The sequence below is a fragment of the Nylanderia fulva genome, unplaced genomic scaffold, assembly GCF_048542155.1.
Source record: "Nylanderia fulva isolate GAGA-0341 unplaced genomic scaffold, ASM4854215v1 Scaffold1339, whole genome shotgun sequence".
Lineage (NCBI taxonomy): Eukaryota > Metazoa > Arthropoda > Insecta > Hymenoptera > Formicidae > Nylanderia > Nylanderia fulva.
The window spans coordinates 1-19,136 of NW_028189558.1; the positions used below are offsets into that span (position 1 = coordinate 1).

The window sequence follows — 19,136 nt, forward strand, 5'->3', positions numbered from 1 at the left end:
ACGACAAACGAAAAATTTAGATGACGTAAATTTTCGGCGCTTGTTTGTTTATAAATTCCTGCAGCCGCTGGTATCGGCGCTGGTATTTCTTAGAAATATACGTATAGATCATGTATCAACCCCCTTGATTGTCGGCGTATGCCAAGCGGTGGCCCTTCTTAAAATTTGATTATCTTAGATTTTCAGAGAACTGATTGTCGGCGCTCGGATCCAAGCGGCCCTTTTTAGAATTTAATTATATTTCTTAGAAATATACAGATAACGTATGGGGGAAGAAACGCAACCCCCTTGATTGTCGGCGCATGCCAAGCGGTGGCCCTTCTTAGAATTTGATTATATTTCTTAGAAATATACAGATAACGTATAAGGAGAAGAAACGCAACCCCCCCCCTCCCCTGATTGTCGCGGCCCTTTTGTAATAGATATTGTTTATCTTTTGTTTATAAACATAAACGTATGAAGAGAAGAAACGCAACCCCCCCCCCCCCCCCCGATTGTCGGCAGCCCTTTGTAATAGATATTGTTTATCTTTTGTTTATAAACATAGATAAGCTTATCTGCTGATAAGACCCCCCGCCCGCGTGACGTCATACCCCCTCGCCCCTTAAAACCCCCCCGCCCCGCACCCCCCTCAGAGGACCCGGGTTAAAACCCCCCTAGTATTCCTACTGAAAAATTCTAAGGTAATTTCAACTGATGAATACAGACGTTTGTTGTTTATTGATGGAACTCTCCCCAGGGTATATGGCTTGCCTAAAGTCCATAAAGAAAACTGCCCGTTTAGATTAATAGTGTCATCGGTTGACACTCCTCTGTATAACTTAGCGAATTTCCTGCACAAGATTATAGTTAAAAGCCTCCCAGTGCCTAAAGGTCATGACAACGGTTTCGAACTAGTGAAAAAATTGTCACAGATTCACATTGATAATAAATTTAAATTAATCTCGTTAGATGTTGTCTCACTGTTCACTAACGTCCCTTTTGATTTGGCTTTTGAAAGTATTTCTTCTAGATGGGAATTTATCTCAAAGAATTGTGACTTATCAAAATCAGAATTTTTAAATGGAATAGGCTTAGTTTTAAATTCTACCTTTTTTATTTTTAATAACGTTATCTACCGCCAAACCTTTGGAACGCCCATGGGTTCTCCTTTCTCACCAGTGATTGCAAATTTAGTTTTACAAGATCTTGAGAATAAATCATTACGATTATTAAAATCCACACCCCCAATTTACTTTAGATATGTTGACAACATTAAATTGTATTGACTGTTCCATTGACTTTAATTGACCACACACTTATGACTTTTAATTCTTATCACAATAGACTCCAATTCACTCTGGAAATTGACGATAATAATAAAATAAACTTTTTAGATTTGACACTAATTTTAGAAAACAACAAGATAATCACTAATTGGTATCACAAGCCGACATTCTCGGGGAGATATTTACACTTCTTTTCTCAGCATCCTTTGTGTCAAAAGAGAGGAACTATATACGGTCTAGTGGATAGAACAATTTTATTGTCACATCCACGATTTCACTATAAAAATCTCGTTATTGTTGTCAACATACTTTTAGAAAACTGTTATCCGCTTGACGTGATCTTTAATACTATTAACCAACGTCTATTAATTTTATTCAAAAAATTAAAAAATACCACAACTAACGGTAACAACAATAATAATAATAATAGTGAAAAAACGTCTTTTTTCACTATTCCATTTTTACCCGAATTGACGGAACAATTTAGAAATATTATTAGGAACATGAATATTAAATTATCCTTCTTTACAAATCATGAAGACTATTTATCAATTTTCTAGTAGGGTCTTTTTTAACCAACGTATATGTATTATTATCTTTCAACAAGTCTTCAATACTTTGTATATATTTATCTTTATCCAACGCTACCGTTATATTTCCTTTTTCCGCACGTGTAAGAATAAGATTTTTATTTTCTTTTAAGAAATTTTTAGTAATGTGATTTAAATGTAAAAGCGTATTATTTGCTTCGTTCGTAGGATAAGAATAATTTGAAATAGATTTTATCACATTACTTGTTCGATTTCTTATAAATGCACGTTCTCTAACCGGTGGTTTTCTAATATTATTTTCAATGTTCTTAACAAACTCAATCGTTAAATTAGTTCTGTTGTCACAAGGTAAACTAAAATTACTCCTCAACTGTAAAAAACATTGGATATCATCGGGAATATTAATTGAAGACTTGTTGACTTGCTATTTATCTTTCAACTATTTTAAATCTCGACATGTATTGTTGAAAGAAGCAGGATCTATTCTAACGTCCGTTATATTATCCGAGGTGTTCAGCGTTACTTTGTTATTATTAAAAGAAACATAATTAGGACATGATTGTATTGGTAGCTTATGTTTTGAATATAGATTATTATATTGATAATTATAATGTATCGGTTTTATGTCACGGATGTTTAGTTTTTTCTGTAATAAGAAATTAAATTTTTTATTATATCTATTATTTTCTTTTAAAAAGTGAGTATATAGCGGACCACTTTGTCTATTAAAAAATTCATTGCAAACGTGATTCGGAATGTTATTATAAAGATCTATTGAGAGTCTATAAATTTGATTTTGAGCCGTTCTAGTAGACGTATATACATCTCTAAGTTCTATTCTTAATAGTCTTTGAAAAATAGTCTTTAGTTTTAATAAATTAAATAAATACATACGAGTACATAAAGATACTATTTCTACAATGAATAATACAAACGTTGTTTACAAAATTAATTGTTCAAACTGCGACGCTTCTTACGTGGGCCAGACTAGTAGAAGACTGACCACAAGAATTTCTAAACATAGGAAACACATTGTTAGAAATACAATACTAATACTAAATCAGTAATAACGGACCACCGCGTTAATTTTAACCATGAATTTGATTGGGACAACATTAATATTTTAGATAAAGAAATTTATTACGGAAAAAGATTAGTATCAGAAACGATATACATAAAAAGACAAAATAATAGTCTCAATTTACAGACTGATACTGAAAATCTATCCGATATTTATATTGAAGCTATAAAGAGACTACCTAAACTCTAAGGTTAAATAACAAATACAAAATGATTATAATTGTTTGTCACTTTTCGTTTCCAACTGAGCTTCAGTTTCCTCTGAGCCGTTCTACTGACATGAGGATTTCACTAGCGTTACTATTGTTACTGTTACAATTGAAATATTGTCACATAAATACATGTAAGTTTTTATTAGTATTTTTTATACCATATGTTAGATTATTGTTTTATAACGCACTTGACTTTTGGATCTTATAAGTATTGAGGTGTATTGAGAAAATTATTTTAATTTATAGGATGCGATTAATATTTTATATTCTAACACCTGCCAACCTCGTAGTCAGAAAACTAGAGAGGATCGCTTCCCACAGTAACGTAAATGTGATAGCTTAGCGAGAGTCATATTAATCTTACGACGTTTTATTTCGTTTACTGATGTAACGGCGTTTAAATATGTTTATTAAACATTTATACGTTAAAAACATTTAGACTTTGTTGATGTTAATTTTGCTCTTTATACTGCGCTGAAGAAGATCCGAAAAATTGGATCGAAACGTTCGCCTTCTTATTTGTGTCAACTTTCGAGTCTATTTTTATAATTTTAAACTGTTTTGTTTATATCAGTGATATTGATTAAATGTAATAAATTAGTTTTACAACCTTCATATTATTACTGCTGCTCTTATTAGCCTTTTATATGTGTAATACTCTATATAATGTATTACTGTATTCGGCTTTGACGTTTCTTCCTTGGAAGAAGAGAATATTGCATAAGTAGTATATAGTACGAGAGAAGAAGTGAAACTACCGAGGATCATCAGTCGTAGATAACTTTGCGAGGAAACACACACATACACACACCCACAATCTGTCTACTATTATAAAATCATACATCTGTAACTCTTAATTATACAAGGAAAACAACAATGTAGCGAAGAAAATTCTCTGTAATTTACATGTATAATGTACATGTCATATTTACCTAAGTAAGTGTAGATAAAAGAAATCTCATTGTAAAAAGTTCAAATTAATGTTTGTTTTTGATCATTACATTGTATAATATTTAGAAACTATTATCGAATTACATAACTATTCTATGAAAAAAAATAATTAAATTATTGAATATTTAGAGATAAAAAATATATTTATGTTAAAAAATTATTGTTTATTGCCTTATTTTATTTATAAAGAAAGATCGACGCAATATAAATATCAAGTTTGAATAATGAAAAATAAAGTTCCAGAAAAGTTTGTTTCATTATTGCGAAATAGATTACGTTGTAATAATTCATAAATATTTTTTAATTTAAATAAATAATGTATATTATTTAATATATATTTTACATATATTTTATAAATTAAATATTTAATGTTTATTATCTAATATATGCCATTTCTAATTTCAAAAAATTTAAGTTATTTTGACAAAATTTTTGGTATATTTAAAACTATAAAGCAATTATGTAAAGACAAATTAAAATCAGAAACCAAAAACTAAAGTACAAAATAAAATACTTGGCTATTTACCTGAATGTCCGCCACATATTAAAACTCATGATACTTAGCCAAAAGTAACCCGACATAAACCAAAAATATTCCGAAAAGGCTGAAAAATGAATATAAATAAAGATTACAATAATAAATATTATTTTCATTACTAAGCGTGCGTAAAAATTAAAAAAAAATCAAAAGATTCAAGTTTTTGATTCTTCACTTTTAAACAGATTTATGTACTATATTCTGCACCATAAGTTTATAACATTATTTATTTATTATTATAAATACTGATACTATCGATAATAAATTAAATAATATTTCAAGACATTAACACTGCAAAATTCTATAAAACAAAATTTCGTATATATACGTATAAATATATATATATATATATATATATATATGTTAGGACAAACTTAGATTATAATTAAAATGCATTAAATTTTAGTTTAATTCATAATTGACAATTGTATTTTAATAAGTGTGTTATATATATTCAAATAATGAAGAAGATGTATTATGCGGATATACGTTATGCTTGACAAATATATTCTGCATTGATTTTATATATTTATGTAATTTATTGTTAGATATACTGTACCAATTGTAATACAGACGGGATATGACGTATCTTTTTTGTAATTTAAGAATCTCACAATATCAAGCATCATTGCGGTGGATGTAACTGCACTGTAATTACGCAACATGAAGCCGTGTTCATTTCGGAGTCCTGGCAATATGGAATACACTAGAAATACTGCCACCAACAATAATATACACACTAATAGCAAGCTGTAATATATATTTAATACAAAATATTTCCAACTGTACTCAAGCGTGTACTTAAAAGGAACGCTTTGAAGTCGAACGTGACTTTTAATTTCCGCATTCTGTTCTGAATAAAAAATCGCTTCAAATCTACGCCTTCTTTCCAAGAAGACGCCAAGGCAATATGATGTCGATTTTAATGTTTCATAATAATGTACATAAAAGAACCATTGGCAAAAATTTTATAATCGTACTGATGACCGATGGGTACCACGTAACATTGCGATTCTGGGCATTTATGGTAGACGGTTAACTGAAAGAATTCGTTTACCTCGCCCACTTTCGTTGTGCGTTGAATCGTTTGTGTATTCGTACACATTCGGAAAAACATATTTCATTTCTTCTGGAATACATTTGGTGTCATTTCATCTCATGATATTGCCAAGAGGACAGCAGAACTGAATACAAGTTATATTATGACAAGTTTTGTATGGGACGATGTTACTTTCATAACTATTCTTAGTGGAATTTTCAAAGATTTTATTCGGCATGAAATAATTCTTTTCAATCAATTTTCATAAACCTTCTGTGACGTAGAGTTTGCTTTATGATTGACATTTGACGAATTGTTATGAGAGTGTTTCAATATTTTGTCATAATTTTTTTGATTGTGAGCAAAACGCCTTCTTAATTTATGTAGTATCGAATCAACATCTTCGCGATCGATATTCGTGGAAATAGTGCTAAATTCAAATTCCATTTCATTATATTGCGTCTCGTCGGTAAACCTTTCATACAAATCATATCGCAGTGGTTTTATCTCGTCGCTATAAATTGTTGTAGAATCCGCATATATCTCGTATCGTACTGTCAAATTATGACCTTCATCTTCGTTGTTGGTGTAATTTTGCTGATATTTCGATGACGAAATGATGAGGAGAAAAAGCTTACAACACAGAACCGCGAAATTTCGTACAAACATTATTTCACAAAGGATTCACTACAAAAATTAGATAGAGAAATCAATCAAACCTATTACTACATTCATTATTTCTCATATAAATTTTAATTTTCAATACTTAAAAAATGTATATTTGTTTTGTGCCTACTATAGCTTTTGTATTTAGTAAATGAAAGATATGTGTCAAGTGCGTAATGTACACATATAATCGAATTGAATAATCTCTTTCTTTTTGGTTTTTTTTATAAAATTTTAAAAATGTTGATCTGATTTTATACTAACACTGTAAATGTAGACAATTGCGCTGTTAATTTTTAATTATCACACTAATTTAGTAAACTGCATATAATGTATCACTGTATTCGACTTTGACGTTTCTTTCTTGAAAGAAGACAATATTGCATAAGTTAATACGTGTCTGTGCGAGAGAAGAAATGAAACTACCGAGCATGACGAGTTGTGGATAACTTTGCGAAGAAACACACACACACAGTTTTGTCTACTATTATAAAATCATATATACATCTATTATCTTAATTATGCAAGAAAACCAAAGAACATATGTTGGAACTTTTGACGTTAGTTTGATCAATCCAGCATAGAATTTGCCCTTTTCAAAAATGCATGTTATTGACACTGTTGTCGCTTTTCCGTGATTGACTGTCTCGATTCTCATTGTGCGCATATGTTAGACATAACGTTGAATTTAATTGTATAAAATTACAAAATATAAGGTTAGAAGATAAATAATGACAATTTGCAATTGATAAACAAAAAATGAGACTATAAAATGGTTAATATGTTTGCAGATTTTTGTTTTCTGTTTTCTTTTTAAATTTGAATTTTCAATGCTAAGTTTTGCAATGATTAAAAAATTAGCTGATATTCCAACAAATTAATGAGATTCTGACAATGAGATAATGAGATTACGACCATCTCTTGAGATCGTTGCTCAAATTTTTTTAGATTTCTTGTTGTTTGCAAACGCTTTTCTATAATTGTGTATGCGATGTATAATTATTATGCTTCATAATTGCTGAATATGTTACGTTGAAAAATATACTTTGCATATATTTAATGATAGATGTAGATTTTCTTCTCACAGATATACATGCACATTCTGCTTTAAAAAAAAATATACGCGATATATATATATATCAGCGAGTACTATTATCGTCGAATCATCGTATAGAATATAAAATATCGTATATAATATATAATCATCGTATATAATATAAAAAAGCTAGTGTAAAATCACGCTTAATGCAAGTAATTAAAAAAATATTTATTATATACTAAAATTTTATAGCAGTAAATGAATGATTTGTTACTCTAAGATATATTACAAATAGAATACATCGCAGAAATTTTGAAAGTATAGCGCCAAGATTTTTAACTAAAATTTTTTATATATTTTATTTTGTATTAATTTCTAATTTCTGATTTCAATATTTTTTTAGAAATATTAATTTTACAACATAAGTTTACAGTACTTTAAAACATACTGTTTTTTATATTATATTTTTTTGAATTTGGCGCTTTTTTTACTTTTTTCTAAAAAAAATTTTTTTTAGTTCCATTTTTACGTAAAATTAATAAATCAGTTTTTCATGAATGCTTGAGTGTTGAGTCATATTATTATAAATAAATATGAACATAAGGTCTTAATATATTAATAAATAAACAATAGGTAAATAAGGTATTTTAGACGAGCGGTTATTAGATGACAATAATACAAAGATATGTTTAAATCATGAAATTTCTATTATTTATTACATAGATGAGACGTTTCGAGCGCTCACTTGCGTCTTATCAATCATATTAATTAAACATAATAAAAAACTAATACAATAAAACGGCGAGTCAATAGTCATGTACTAGATGAAATCTTCATAATTAATACTTAATATCCACGTGTTTCATATATGCAGATGATATTGAAAAATTTATTTGTGTATAATGCTGTCAATGGAATACTTGGTTAATATTGAATTACCGCTTGAGGATTTTATGATGTTTAATTGTACTGTATTTGTTGTTAAACTAATGTGATTATTATTCCATGTATTATTATACCATGGATTAGTGTGAAGATAGGACTACAACATATTTCAGATTCAGTCAAATCGGAGGGAATAATGTCGGGTGTTCCCTTGTAAGTGATAATTACGTAGAAAAACTAAAAGAAGTGACGAAAAACATTTCTGGTAGTTTTCCTGTAATGCTTAAAATTTATTAACAATTAAGAATTATATTCGGCTCTCAATATGAAAAAAATATATTTACATAGGCTGACAAAGCTGAACGCGATGTGGGTTGCGAAAATCAATTTAGCGATACAATTAGATGATTGTGCGTGAGCCATTAATCGAGATACAATTCCTAAAAAATGTTTACAGTGTAAAGATCAACAAATTCGTGCATCAAACACAATTATTTAATTGTAGCAAAAAAAATAATTTTTGCAATAATCGACGCAACGACATCGCATTCGGCTGGTTTAGTCAACATGTTTATATTTGCTTGAAATTTAGATTTGTTGAAAATTAAATATGTTCTGTCTTCATTGCATGTAATTGGCAATAATAATTGTACATGTAAAATTGAAATTTATTGCAAATATACAAAACGACACTTTTCTTCTTAACTTATTAGTTCATGTGCATGTCATGTTACATTTTTTTAACTTATAACATAATTTTATAATTGTTTCTTACATATCAAAATATTTTTATTAATAAGAAATGTCTAAGAGCCATACGCGGTTTCTTGCGTACATCTCCAACAAAAATTAATTTTTCGTTGGAAATAAACGAAAATGTGCACAAGTCACATATTATTCTTGATTTTCTACCAAGACTTTACATGAAATATCTTATATTTGAGATTTAATTTCATAAACCCCTGTACCCCCCCCCCCCCCCCCTAAAGAAATAAAGAAATAAATGCGAGAGAAAAATATAGATCCGAAAGTCGCTAAAAATATTTTTATACATAATCGCTATTATAGATATTCTGCATTTTATTATACAGAAATATTAATATACAATTTCGAGAATTTACTCTCAAGTGCATAATATTATAAAAAATGGTAATAATTTCGTCAACCATATCTGGCTATAAATACTATTTATTAAACTTTACGACGTTTCGGCCATGGGTTTCGGCCCTTATCAAGTGCTATAAACAATTGATATATAATTAAATTAATAATATTTCAGATTAATACAAATTAGGTGCTTAAATATTGATATACCAATCTACTTAATACCGCATTATTGTAATAACACTGCTTGTTTGATCTTAGGTCATGACGTGATGTACTGTCATGATAATGTGTTACGAACTAACTATATTAATATGTCAATACGGAACTATTTATATACTAGATCAGACTAAACGACCTTTATTAATTTTTCGTAGACATTGTTTAGATTGTCAGTATCTTTTTGTAAGTTAATATTATTGTCAAATTTCTTGATGAAAAACATCTCCGCTATTTCTCGTTTTCTAACATATTTTTCATGATGTAAAATTTCGGGCGAAGACCAATTGAAATCATGTCGCATATCAATTTTATGATTAGTAATGACCGAAAAATTACTACTGTGTACTTTGATGTTATTAAAATGTTCCTTTACACGTGTGCCTAATTGTCGTTTAGTTTGACCTATATATGATGCAGGACAATTTTCGCAATTAATTCTATACACTACTTCTGTTTTTTCTTTTAAAGGTATAGGGTCTTTTACACGTTTAATTAAAGAAGTTAATTTCTTCGGTATACTGTAAACGCTTTGCATACCCGTAGTTTGTAATAATCTCGTCAAATCATCGCTGAGTTCTTTGACATAAGGTAATTTTATAACATGATCAAATTTCGCACTGCCTAAATTATTGTTATTATTAATATAATCATCGTTGTTTCGTGTACTAAGTAATTTTAATCTGTTTTTTACAAACTTATTGACAATGTCCGAAGGAAAACCATTGTTCATCAATATCGTTTTTACTTTGAGGATGTTCGCTTGATGAAAACATTCATTAGATAGCATCACCGCATGATCAACTAAACTGAAAATAGTATTCTTTTTATATTTAAACGGATAATTGGAATAATAATTAATATATCTGCCTGAACTTGTGGGCTTCAAAAACCAATTAGTTAATAAATTGCCATTTTTCCTAATTACTGTAGTGTTTAAGAAATTAATCATGTTATTATTTTCAATCTTATGCGTGAACTTTAATCTTGGATGATAATTATTAAAAGTTGACAAAATTTCATCAACACACCCTGAGGGATAATTGTGAAAATGTCATCCACGTATCTAAAAAACGGCTTCGACTAGTTTTGTTTTTAACGGTCAATATTATGAACAAATTTATGGTAGTCCTATGGGGTCTCCGCTTTCACCAATATTAGCTGATATGGTGATGGATGATCTAGAGACTGAGTGTCTGGAAATGTTGGGTTTCGAAACTATGCCGTTTTTTAGATACGTGGATGACATTTTCACAATTATCCCTCAGGGGTGTGTTGATGAAATTTTGTCAACTTTTAATAATTATCATCCAAGATTAAAGTTCACGCATGAGATTGAAAATAATAACATGATTAATTTCTTAAACACTACAGTAATTAGGAAAAATGGCAATTTATTAACTAATTGGTTTTTGAAGCCCACAAGTTCAGGCAGATATATTAATTATTATTCCAATCATCCGTTTAAATATAAAAAGAATACTATTTTCAGTTTAGTTGATCATGCGGTGATGCTATCTAATGAATGTTTTCATCAAGCGAACATCCTCAAAGTAAAAACGATATTGATGAACAATGGTTTTCCTTCGGACATTGTCAATAAGTTTGTAAAAAACAGATTAAAATTACTTAGTACACGAAACAACGATGATTATATTAATAATAACAATAATTTAGGCAGTGCGAAATTTGATCATGTTATAAAATTACCTTATGTCAAAGAACTCAGCGATGATTTGACGAGATTATTACAAACTACGGGTATGCAAAGCGTTTACAGTATACCGAAGAAATTAACTTCTTTAATTAAACGTGTAAAAGACCCTATACCTTTAAAAGAAAAAACAGAAGTAGTGTATAGAATTAATTGCGAAAATTGTCCTGCATCATATATAGGTCAAACTAAACGACAATTAGGCACACGTGTAAAGGAACATTTTAATAACATCAAGGTACACAGTAGTAATTTTTCGGTCATTACTAATCATAAAATTGATATGCGACATGATTTCAATTGGTCTTCGCCCGAAATTTTACATCATGAAAAATATGTTAGAAAACGAGAAATAGCGGAGATGTTTTTCATCAAGAAATTTGACAATAATATTAACTTACAAAAAGATACTGACAATCTAAACAATGTCTACGAAAAATTAATAAAGGTCGTTTAGTCTGATCTAGTATATAAATAGTTCCGTATTGACATATTAATATAGTTAGTTCGTAACACATTATCATGACAGTACATCACGTCATGACCTAAGATCAAACAAGCAGTGTTATTACAATAATGCGGTATTAAGTAGATTGGTATATCAATATTTAAGCACCTAATTTGTATTAATCTGTAATATTATTAATTTAATTATATATCAATTGTTTATAGCACTTGATAAGGGCCGAAACCCATGGCCGAAACGTCGTAAAGTTTAATAAATTGTATTTATAGCCAGATATGGTTGACGAAATTATTACCATTTTTAATTATCGACTGGTGACTTCTTAGTTCTTTATATATATAATTATAAAAAATATTCTTAGCATCGAATGTGAGTATGTGTATATAACATATATATATATATATATATATATATATATATATATGTATAAACACGCTTTTGTCATAGCTTAGCTACATTGAATACATATTACAAAAAGTACCATTTTTAAACAATAATTACATTAAACACAGTCGCGTTTGAAAATATTCATAATTTATTTGTATGGACCATATAGGCACCAATTTAAAACAAATTTTAATTTGCCTTTATATACACATACATATATTTATAAATATATTATATATTTTTATATTTGAATCAGAAATCTTTTTTATAATAATATAGCACAATATATTGTATAGCTTTCATACAAAATTATTATTTGAAGAAAAACGTTTACAAAATTTAACCATAAAGTTGACTTAATTATATGTATCGATAAAACAAATTTTTCCTTTGAAATTTTAAATTAAATCTTTTAAAGAAACCTAAACATCATGTAAAATATAACATTGTCAATTGTAATTTTAAGATAATATTAAATTGTGATTAATCGTTGATTTTTGATATGTGATAAAACTCTTTTCTTTACACACTGACAACATTTGAATTCAATCCCATTAAACAAATTTTTCGTGTGATATTTTTCTTTTCCGCAAAAGATTGACTTTTCCTGCATGGATTCCTCAAAAGTGGTATTCAAGCCGATGCATTCGTCTTGAATCCGAATCGTTTCAGTAACATCAACTTGATTTTCTTCCTCCATACAAATATGATAAAGACGAAGAAATTCTCTACTACATTTAACAAAGCACTAACAATATCAATGTAATAACTAATATTATATAATTGTACCGCAAAGAACCTTAAAATCGTATACAGAAACCAATTTATACCCGTAATGATAAACAACACGATAAATAACTTCATATATAGATTCAACCTGCAAAAAAATATATATTAGTCACCTTGTTTAGAATTATTATTCCATGTTATTATATATCACGAATTTGCACGATGTTTGGACATGTATCTGTTGGGATGTGCTGGTCGAGACAAGAGACACGGTTTTCTTTTATATATATATATATATATATATATATATATATATAAGCATCATTGTCTCACTTTGTTTTGGTCTTATCACGTGAACGAAGAAACGGTCAATCACATGAACATGAACGGTCAAAATATCAATCGCGGGATTCCGGGATGTATCGGGCTTTTTCGGATCGACAACGAAGGCTTGCCTGTGCGGCCTGAAATAAATTCGCACAGGTCACTTGCTAATCTTCATGTCTCGAGAAGCGCATCGCAATGCATAGTCGCGCATAATTTTAATAAATCAATATTATACGAGGATCAAGTCATTACAGTTTATTTCAATCAAACTCTCTCATACCATCGCGCCCGTACTGCTGCATTAAATAAAAACTAGAAGCCTGTGCTTCGGCTCGCGTCGCCCGTGGAGATTCAAAATTATACCCGGGACTTTACACGCGAGAGAATTCACGAAACACACCTTTCAATAAAAAAAAAATAAATTCTATCTGTCAAATTATTAAATTGAAAAATGATGGAACAAATTATAATTCTTAAAAAAAGGGGGAAATGAGAAACAGTTATTTAAAGAAATACTATTAAAATTTTGCGGAAATTCAAATAAGCGTATCTCCGTGAAAAATTATCGTATTTGAAAATTTTTTTTGTTTTAAAGAGTGAAGGGTCTACTTTAAGAAACTTTCGTTCGATTTTGATTTCATTCTCTCCCCCTTTCTTCGCCCCTTTAAAAAGTAAGGTGTTTTTTTCATCAAACAATTAGAAGATATTTACGTGAACGTAGTTTAAGATCGCGAGTTCGACATTTTTCTCTCCAAATGTATGGATCATACATTTTTTCCAACCATTAGAAGAGAAAAATGTCGAACTCGCGATCTTAAACTACGTTCACGTAAACGTCTTTTAATTGTTTGATCACTGATTCTGCGAAGGAGATCTTCATTAGCAATTTGTCACGTAATCATCGTTGGTGCGCGTCGGGTATCGCTAAAGCTGGTGATATTAACATTTTACATTGAGATTTTCTTTTTATCTACACTTATATATATATATATATATATATATATATATAGATTTATATATATACTTATATATATATTTATATATATATATATATATATAATACTATATATATATAATATATAATATACTTATATATATATATATATATATATATATAAATATATATATATTTATATAGATATTATATATATACTTATATATATATATATATATAAGTGTAGATAAAAAGAAAATCTCAATGTAAAATGTTAATGTTTGACTTTGACCGAAGCATTCTCGAAAACTTATTCTACACCATTATAAAAGTTTACTTATATAATACGACATGTGACACTCAATTATGATGAAAACTATAACATTGTATAATATTTAGAAATTATTATATATTTGCATTTATTAGATATTCTACAGACAAAGGTACCGTAATTAAAATATTTATTTATTCCAAAGGCAAAAAAAAAAATATATATATATATATGTGTGTGTGTGTTAAGAAATTATCGTGTATTACCTTATTTTATACATAAAACAGATCAACGCAATATAAATATCAAGCTTGTAAAATGAAAAAAAAAACATTCCAGACAAGTGTTTTATTTATTGCGTATTAGGTTACGTTGTGATATTTCACAAATATTTTATTAATTAAATATATAATGTTTATTATATACATGCCATTTATAATTTCAAAAAATTTATGTTATCTCTCAAAATTTTTGGTTTATTTAATACTATAAAGCAATTATGTAAAGACAAATTAAAATCAGAAACCAAAAACTAGGGTACAATATAAAATACTTGGCTATTTACGTAAGATTAGCAGGGTTACATTATTTTTGTTATTTACGAATACTTGAGAGTTGGGTCGTATTATTTTACCATGGATTAGTGTGTGTGAAAATAGGATTACAACATATTACAGATTCAGTTAAATCGGAGGGAATCATGTCTGGTGTTCTTCTCGTAAGTAATAATTATGTAGAAAAACTAAAAGAAGAGATTAAGAACATTTCTGGTAGCTTTCCTGTAATGCCTGAAATTTAATTACAATTAAGAAGTATATTTGGTTCTCTCTCTCTCTCTCTCTCTCTCTCTCTTTTCTCTATTAATATAAAATAAATATAAATATGTAGGCTGACACAGCCGAACGCGATGTTGGTTATTGCAAAAATCAATTTAGCGCTACAATTAAATAATTATGTGTGAGCCATCAATAGAAATACAATTCCTAAGAAGTCTGGACACTGTACCAGCATATTCGTGCCTCGAGTACAATCATTGAATTGCAACGAAAGAAATAATGTTTACAATAATAAGACGCAACGACATCGCGTTCGGCTCGTTCAGCCACCATACATATATATATATATTTGCTTAAAATTTAAATTTGTTAAAAATTAAATATGTTCTTTCTTCATTGCATATAATCGGCAATAATAGTCGTACATGTTAAATTGAAATTTATTGTAAAAATACAAAACGACACTTTTCTTCTTAACTTAGTATTTTATGTGCATGTCATGTTACATTTTTTAAATTATAATATAAATTTATAACTGTTTCTTACATATCAAATATCTTTGTATACATAATCGCTATTAGATATTCTGCATTTTATAATGCAAAAATATTTATATATATTCAAAAATTTACTCTGAAGTATAATATTATAATACCATTAAAAATATTCTTATATTATCGAATGTGAGTATATATATATATATATATATATATATATATATAATGTAGTACATGGCGCCCAACAAATATTCACTTTTAAAAACTTAATATATTGATAATACCTCATGGATGATGTGAATAATTATCATTAATCATTTTATTGTTTTTATTAATAATTTTATATATTTTTTAAATTTAAGATAAAATTCTATGCTTGTATGTGTAATATGTTACAAATTTTTTTAAATGTATTCTTTTAAATGTAAGATTATTCATATCAATGTATGATTTCAATCAATAATGATTTCATTAATAATATATTGTGAAGCATAATAGTTTATTTAAATATTTAAATTTTTGTATTGAGTATTAGTGTATCTCTATATTCATAAAGAATTTATTAATTATTATAATGTAGAGATTTAATGAACATTCTATTAATTCTTCTATTTTTTATACATATTACATTAATATCACTAATATGTGAGAATATTATATAACATATATTAATAGATAAAATTTACTTACATTTTTTTAAAAACAATACATATAAATTCTTATCACCTCGTGGTCATTATTTGTATAAAATGGATTCATCATTAACATAAAGTCATTTTTTTTGAGCGCGTATGGACGTAGCCCTAATAGTATGGGCCTTAAAGGTGTCTGCATATAAGTGCTTATAATAGTGAATTATTCTAATATGTGAATACTTATTTATACATATATGGATAGTTTATAATCATATGTGTGCTGGCAAATGGGGATTTCAAGGAAAAGTTAATAGTTTATTAAATATTAACAGTTTATATGTGAGCTCCAATGTGCCTTCCCCCACCACACTGTGATCATTGATTTAATGACTTATTTCAAGTCTATCGGTTAATTAGGAATAGTGAAATGCACTAGGAATGTTCAATACGTTATTCCAGACTTGTGTGTTAAAAATGTTTTGTGACATTTATATTTTTAAGTCATAATTAAGCATTTATAATTTCGTATCTCTTTATCCTTGTCACTCTTGTGTAGTATATGAAGTGATGGATTTATGACTTAAAATGAACGTTTTTTGACTATATAAAATTACAGAGGTGTAAATAACTGTTAAATGAAGTGAATAATAAGTTATCACGCGTTGATAGAACATTTAAAGTACTTTAATAAGACTATTAATTTTCACGTGGTTTTCTGTCCTTGTCCCTGTCCCTGTCTCCACTCTTTAATGTGATTGAGAAAGTTTATTTTAAAGCTATCTGACAGTATTTTGACTTATACTGTTCAATATGGGTCACTTATGCGCAGTTTTAGGAGATTCATGTTCATAAAACTGAGTTGCAATGTATTGTTAATGTGTAATTAACAATACTAAAAGTGTGCGCGCGTGCTCAAGAATGAGTTGGCATTACTGACCCTTGAACAGATGGTCAAATCCTATTGGTGCGGCCATATTGATGTTGCGAAATTTGAACTGAGGATATGAATTTTTCCTTAAATTGTTATATGATTTGCTCTCCGGTTGAATATAATTAATATTAGATATATAAACTATAAAACTTTTCTATATTTTTAATTGTAATTGATTGTTACATGAATATTTAACATTTAACATTAATATGGGTAATCTTTCAAGTGAACTGGAATTTTGTAAGCTATAATTCTTTTACGATGTAATATTAGTTGTATTGAATTTTTCTTTAATTATTATATACATTCTAGCTCTCTCTGTTTGATGCCTATCAATTGGTCTCACTTAGTTAATTATACGACTATTTCAATTGAGGCCACATGGCAGGAGTATGTGCGCGCGTGCTCAACTTTAAGTTGACAGCATTAGGCCTGGACTAGCTGTCTACTTCCTATTGGCTGAGACATTTCAGGATACCAAATATGAATTACAATTATTATGTGGAGTCTTGATGATTGGATTAATAACATTAATTGGTGACGTAAATTAATAGACATATCTGTACTCTTACACGAGTATTGTTATGGGAATATTGTCCACATGTGTTAATATTTTCATGTGTAATGAAATTATGACATTGGTTAAGTGTTCTAATATTTCTTACATTGAAAGACTGTGTACTGAATATAATTAATAGTTGGATTAAGTTAAATATGTTTTTGTTCATTTGAACATTATAGATGGTTTTTGTATACATTTTATAAATGAATACTCTAACTATTATGTTTTTGTAAAGTAAAGTTAATTTTGACTTTTACTCAACGGATATATATAGCATGTGGTCATTATTCTATCTTGTGGAATGTATATATTGGATGTGATAAATGTTCTTATAATACTTTTGTAGAGGATGTTATACTAATTTAGGTTTAGGCAATGACGAGAATGGTTAAATTAGAAATTGTTCGATCTTTAATAAAATATAAGAATATACACTTAAAACCAAAAGAAATCGAAATATATTGATATAAAACTCTGCGTTTACAGAACTCTCGCGCTCGCTTGTTGTTTTGTTTCTTTCTCTTTGGTATCTCACAAGCGACTCTTTCCCACGCACCTCGCGCTCGCGTTCTTCCCCGAACGATAATTCTTTTGCTTGCTAATCGCGCTAATCATTGGCCAATCGATGCCGCATGCGCAATGATTGATCGCCTAATTTGACATCCTACACTCGGCCATTCTGAAATAAAGGTCGCCTCGACCGTTCGTCGTTTTTTTTTTTTTTTTTTTTTTTTTTTTTAATTTTCCTCTATTTCTTCGTAATCGTCGTCCCGCATCCAAGGCTTCATGTAATCGGCTGCTGACGATGTCTGGATTGGACCCTCGTTTTCGCCTACCTTGCGTACGAGATATCGGTGGTTATGCAAGACTCTTATTATCTCATACGGCCCAAGATATTTATGTGCTAGTTTGAGATGAGGACCTCTCTGCGTGCGCTTAATCGCGACAAGGTCTCCTTCATGATAACTCAGGGGTTCCCTCCTTTTCCTATCGTAGGTTCTTTTATTTTCTTTTTGGATCTTCTCGATATTTCTTTTAGCCTCCGCTCGCAGCTCTTTTCGATCATCGTCGAAGGATGCGACGATTTCTTCCTCAAGTAACGCTCTGATGTCAAGGTTCTCCTTAATATGTGGATTAACGCCCAGCAGCACTCGAAAAGGCGTCATCCCGATGCTCCTCTGTATCGTGGCGTTCATACACATTTGTACCGCGTTCAAATGTTTGTACCACTCGTTCGGCTTAGGGGCCGACAGCTTCGTTAACAAAGGTATGAGCGTGCGGTTTATACGCTCAACCTGGCCGTTCGCTCGGGGCACTCCCGTGGTTATCAGTTGATGTTCGATATTTCTGATTGA

The 19,136-nt window shown here is 29.1% G+C and overlaps 1 protein-coding gene across 1 annotated transcript; it reads left to right on the forward strand.

Moving 5' to 3' along the window:
- Window positions 1-10,685: 10,685 nt before the first annotated feature.
- LOC146724409 (uncharacterized) lies at window positions 10,686-11,723 on the forward strand. Its single transcript, XM_085479943.1, has 2 exons — window positions 10,686-10,822; window positions 11,045-11,723. Exons 1-2 carry the CDS (start codon window positions 10,686-10,688, stop codon window positions 11,721-11,723), a joined length of 816 nt encoding a protein of 271 aa, XP_085336069.1.
- Window positions 11,724-19,136: the final 7,413 nt, after the last annotated feature.

Excerpts from the sequence above, each read along its gene's own strand:
- LOC146724409 (XM_085479943.1), top strand. The coding sequence starts at position 10,686 with ATGGGGTCTCCGCTTTCACCAATATTAGCTGATATGGTGATGGATGAT. Across the intron at positions 10,823-11,044 it reads TTCACAATTATCCCTCAGGG|TTTAGTTGATCATGCGGTGA; the intron begins GTGTGTTGATGA and ends TACTATTTTCAG.